Source organism: Osmia bicornis, chromosome 12 (assembly GCF_907164935.1).
Source record: "Osmia bicornis bicornis chromosome 12, iOsmBic2.1, whole genome shotgun sequence".
NCBI classification, from domain to species: Eukaryota; Metazoa; Arthropoda; class Insecta; order Hymenoptera; family Megachilidae; genus Osmia; species Osmia bicornis.
The window spans coordinates 9,061,638-9,067,435 of record NC_060227.1 but is presented as its reverse complement, the minus strand read 5'-3'; the positions used below and the strand labels follow the sequence as shown (position 1 = coordinate 9,067,435).

Sequence of the window (5,798 nt, the reverse complement as noted above, 5' to 3'; positions counted from 1 at the left end):
TTAGGCACCAGGTAGTCTTTCCTGACGCTGCTGGTGGTAATAAAATAATTCGGGAAAGTCCACATTTCTGCGCATATAGCCCTTGCCTTTGTCTATTGTTATGGTCGCGAACTACCTATATTCCTGGACCGTGCGGCCCGGTTACCTGCTTTTTGGGCCTTATCGCTTAGCGGTGTTTATTACTTTGTGTGTCTCTTTATTGGCCTTTGTTACGCAATAACACTCGTCGAATATTCTATTCTACTACCTAACACTATCATAAATTAATCTTTCAGAAATTTTTAGAAGTAAAGCTATCCCATTCTCTGGATTTCTGGCCTTCTCTCAGCTCGATCACCCACGTCGAGGGGTTTACAATTTAGGCTTTGTCTATTTATATAAATGTACGCGTAGATGGGGTTTAAATTTCGCTCTTGATTTATAACCATCGATACAAAAGGTCCTCGACTGATACTCGAGACATATCGACACTACAGACTATCGATAAATATTCCCATGGCAGTGTCGCCATACCACTCTAAACATATTCACGTGATACGTTTCACGTTACATTTTGAATCTTGGCTCCTAATTTATGAGCATTGATATAACATAATGCAGACATGCTGCAGTCATACTCTTACATAGACATATGAAATATAGACGGAGCCTTTCTACGAGGGGTAACTGATAATCGCGGTAAGGGGGAACTCATCTGACTTCGACTATTTTCGTAAGCGCAGACTCGGGTATGTTCGGCTTTTCGCATCCGTACGATGAGTTGCATTGAACTTGTCGCAGTGAAGTTGGTTACAAATTCACTACGCATTCACGCCGCGTCGATGAGTGAATGCGTGGCCAACTTCACTGCGACAAGTTCAATGCAACTCATCGTCGGTGTACACTGAGTTGCAATGAACTTGTCGCAGTGAAGTTGGCTCCAGATTTACTGACACATTCACGCCGCGTCGGTGAGACGATGGGCGAGATCGACTCACCGACGCGGCGTGAATGTGTCAGTAAATCTGGAGCCAACTTCACTGCGACAAGTTCATTGCAACTCAGTGTACACTCAGTCCCATCGAAGTTGTCGCAGTGAAGTTGGCCACGCATTCACTCACCGACGCGGCGTAAATGCGTAGTGAATTTGTAGCCAACTTCACTGCGACAACTTCGATGGGACTCAGTGTACATACATACATGTGAAATGTGAGCCGAATACTACCGAGTCTTGCCGGAATAAGTCGAAGTCAGACGAGTCCCCTCCTCGCCCCGATTATCAGAGCCCCCCTTACCAAAAGTAGCAGTTTATGCTCCGTCTATATTTCATATGTCTATGTACTCTTATGGCATCGTCGCCATATTACATTTCATTCAACACTTGTGATTACAAGCTTGCAGCTAAATTCACACGATATTGCACACATACATACAAGCGAGGTTCGCAACAGTCGCTATACCACTCTGAACATATTCACATGATAACATTTCACGTGGTTTCACGTTACAGTATAAATGAAATAGAAATTATTTGACACTTTTTAGTGCATTTCGAAGTCGGATTTGTTTTTTGTTAAAAATTATTTTATTGTTTATAACTTTTTAATGAAACATTTAAGAGCCTATGTTTATACGACATTTTTGTCTTATTTTTGCTTGTAGAATATGTTGGTAAAGTTTGACCGAAAAAAACTGGGACACCCTGTATGTATAATGTATACCGTTAGATGGATCAGAAATGGTCGTTCTAGTGTGGAACAACACGTCCCCAGCAGTCACCACTAGGTGATATATTTAAAACGATAACGCAGATATAAGTGATTAATAAGCTGAGAAAAATGAATTTACCAAATTATTATATCATTATGGAGGCCTATAATATTTACCGTTTTGTATAAATATTGAAATTGTGTTCTAACCTATTTTAATAAAAACTTTTAATAAATGTTACGTATGTATATATATTGTATGTACGTCTGACATTATTTTATGTTGTAATAGTAAAGTAACTCGGTGTTTATCTTCTAAAACTATTAAACAGCACTTTGTACTTTTATAAATGATACAAAAATGAAAATTCATAGAAGAAGGTGTTTCACGTACCTACCAGTTTGTTATTTATAATTTGCATATCTCTAAATAGACAATTATTGTACAAAATATTGTGTTTACACAAAAGAGGATATGGAGTCAAATGAAGGGAACCAGTTTTCAAATGGGGATGCTGGAAGCAATAGAGATATAGATTGGTCTAGATATGGTTTACATAATAATGTAGATATTCACAGGAATAATGAAAGGCAAAGAAATAATAGAGAGTATGAAGAACTTGCACCTGAGATGTATCAAACTGGAGCAAATGAATTGTTTGCACAAGAATATGTAAGTAATTGAAATAATGATGTTTATGATTTTTTATTTCATGAAATTTATACTTTTCAGAGTGCTGATCCATGGTGGAAATCAAATTTCTTTATTTCTCAACCTGTATTGTTTGGAACATGGGATGGAGTTTTTACGTCTTGTCTTATTAATATTTTTGGAGTTATTGTGTTCTTACGATCAGGATGGATAGTAGGTCAAGCTGGTGTTCTTAATGCAATACTAATAATTTTTTGTACAGGTAAAACTGATTGTTCTCTGTTGATAATAAGTTTGAGAACTTGGCAAATTGTAACGTTTACAATTGTTTTAGTGTGCATTGCGTTAGTGACTGTATTATCTGCTGTCGGAATATGTGAACGATGTAGAGTAGAAAGTGGAGGAGTTTATTTTTTACTATCACATGTATTAGGATCAAGATTCGGAGGTTCTATTGGATTACTGTATTGTTTTGGACAGGTAGAAAAACTTCTGTAATAGCAATATCTACAGTATTACCTTAAAATTATTTTTAGGCGGTGGGCTGTGCTCTAAATGTTCTAGGTTTTGGAGAATCTATGGCTGGTCTTGTGGGTTTAGAATCTGCATGGGCAGAACGTGGTTTCGCTTGTGCTGCTGTTATCTTGTTATCTATCATAAATGTTGCTGGTGTCAAATGGGTTATAAAGCTACAATTCATTCTTTTGCTAATTTTATTATTAGCTGGTGTGGACTTCATGGTTGGAAGTTTTATTCATGTGGATGTTGGTAAGCTGACTAATTTGTAGCTTCTAATTTAGTTATTAATAATAAGAGAAATAAATAATTATGTGTATATTTTTAGAGGCTGGCTTTGAGGGATGGCTGTCGGGAAATTTAAGAAACAATACTTTCCCTGCATATCAGGATGGATATAGCTGGTTTACAGTGTTTGGTGTATTCTTTCCAACGGTAACTGGTGTTTTAGCCGGTATTAATATGAGTGGAGATTTAAGACATCCATCCACAGATATTCCTAATGGTACATTGGCAGCAGTAGGGACAGGGTAAAAATCATAATATAAACATTCTTATAATTCATGTATTACATATCAAGAAGTAAAAGCTTAACTTCTTAATTTAATTTCAGAACTTTGTTGTATCTATGTTTTTTGCTGTTTCTCGCAGCAACATGTACTCGAAATGCACTTCTCACGAATTTTATGATAGCATCTACTGTATCAGCGATTTCAGTACTATTGTTAGCAGGTCTTTATGTATCATCATTTAGTAGCTGTTTGGGCGCGATGTATGGTACTCCGCGAGTTCTTCAATCTATTGCTAGCCAAAACGTTATTCCGGGAATGAGCTGCTTACAAAGAGGGGTATTTAGTAATTTAATAACTAAATTTTTTAACTGTTTAGTACGTTAATAAGAACATGAAATATATTTTTCAGAAAGGACCAAACAAAGTTCCAATATATGCTATGTTAGTTGTTGCTGTCGTTACATTGACTTTTATCATTACTGGTCAAATTAATACACTTGCGCCAATTGTTACAATGCCTTTTCTTTTAACATATGCATGCTTGGATTATGCATATTTTGCTCTTGCACAAACATTTGACATACAATTGAATCGAGAACAACGATTTCGCACGCAATCCCCAACGTTTGATCGCAATTTCAGTTCTGCAAGTAGGAATAATTCGATAACAGACACAGATAATGATTTGGACAATTTATTTCCTGAAAGAATAAGACACAAAAATCTGGTTGTAAGTATACATGAATATCCGATTGATTATTGTATTAGGACAAAAGTTAAAAGTAATCGTTTCCATTGTTTGCAGAGAAATCCCAGTCTTTCTGAAAATAATGTCTATATTGACTCTTCTCCAAGTATCGATGAAAATGGCGGTAATGTGGAAAATTCGGAACGAAAGATTCATATTCATAATAAACTAGGCAATTGGTACAGTCCTTTATGTAACAGATGGCTTTCCTTATTAGGTGTAGGTATCATGATACACTCGTGAAATCAGTTATAAAAATGTGGTACTGATATCAATCTAATTTCCAGTGTCTTCTAAAATTGCTTATTATGTTTCTTGTCCATTGGGGTTACGCTATTGCCAATATCGTAGTCGTTTTTCTGGTTTGGAGTTACGTAGGTCATGCTAACCCTGCTGTAAAACCAGGAGTTTCGTCAGACTTTAAATTCTTCAAATGGTTAAGAATATCATTATTAAGGCTTATGGGGTAATTGCTAATATTCTTCTAACGATAAGAACTATTTTTTCTTTTAAATATTTGTCAAAATTATTATATTTTGTTTTTTAACTAAAGGAGAAAAATGTACGATTACGAACAAATTGTTGTTACACCTGTACATCCAGGCGTTGAAACTTCTCCAACTCAGTTAAATGAAGAAAATGAAGATTTCGCCGGTAGACGAAGATACCATCAAACAGCTACAGTCACAGGGCAATACGTCAATGTTGATTAAATGCAGGATGCTGTAGAATAATTAGAATATTGAATGGAACAGAGTAACAGAGTATTTTATCAAATAAATTGTCTGAAAATAAAATAAGAAGAAAGCGTTTTACTTTGTAACGCTAATGTCCGCACAAAACTAGTCTAATCAAAAATACTTCATATCTCAAGCACAAGAAATTCTTTTTATAAAACGAAACCCGGTAGCTTTAAAAAGGTAGAAAATAGACGATGCTATGCATATAAATTATAGAGAATAGTTTTATCACAACTTTTTGTAATAATTTACTCGACATGCATTGAATGCTGTAGAAATAATATACTGCCAAAAGCATTTCTAAAATCGAGGGTCCATATATAATCAATGAATTATTTTAACTACCGTGTCTTGTAATATAAGATTATTTATTCTTTATAATCTCCGTAATTTATATTAGGATTAAATCGTGATTGTAAGTATGGAGGTATTGAAAACGAATGCAGGATATCATGTTAATTACGATATCATATCGATTATAGCAAATACTCTGTAAATTCGTAGTGATACTATATTTATGTTATTTAACATTTTTGTAAATCTCACTGCAGAGAAAAGTATGTTATTAATAAAATATACATATAGATTAATAAATAACATTTGTGTATCAATTTTATTTTAATATTATCTAATTAAATCAAAAATAAATAAAGAAATCAAGGTAAGTTTATAATTACATATTTGAAATTATTTAAAACTACGACTACGATCAACTGAATGTCAAGATACTTCCTGATAATAATTATTGAGTACAATACATATTTATTAATTTTTTAATATTAAATAACGATATGTAGGCAATAAAGTATTGTTAGTACTGGCGGCCAGATGTCCGACAGCCGAACCGACCGGGATTATGACTCGGACATGATGTCGGCTATTTTTTTCTTCGCAAGTACGGAAACGAATTTTCAGCCACAATAGGGCAGTAAGATCCGAAAT

General features: G+C 34.7%; 1 protein-coding gene across 2 annotated transcripts; it reads left to right on the top strand.

The window, feature by feature from the left end:
• Positions 1-1,556: 1,556 nt before the first annotated feature.
• LOC114880103 (solute carrier family 12 member 8) lies at positions 1,557-5,453 on the top strand. 2 transcript variants are annotated; one of them, XM_029195734.2, is made up of 10 exons: positions 1,573-2,361; positions 2,422-2,602; positions 2,675-2,820; positions 2,877-3,108; positions 3,185-3,386; positions 3,470-3,704; positions 3,778-4,098; positions 4,174-4,335; positions 4,404-4,582; positions 4,670-5,453. In XM_029195734.2, exons 1-10 carry the CDS (start codon positions 2,164-2,166, stop codon positions 4,827-4,829), a joined length of 2,016 nt encoding a protein of 671 aa, XP_029051567.1. In that variant the 5' UTR covers positions 1,573-2,163; the 3' UTR covers positions 4,830-5,453. The 2 variants fall into 2 exon arrangements, with proteins under 2 accessions (XP_029051565.1, XP_029051567.1); XM_029195732.2 differs by having other exon boundaries at positions 1,557-2,361; positions 3,778-4,335.
• The last annotated feature ends 345 nt before the right edge of the window (positions 5,454-5,798 follow it).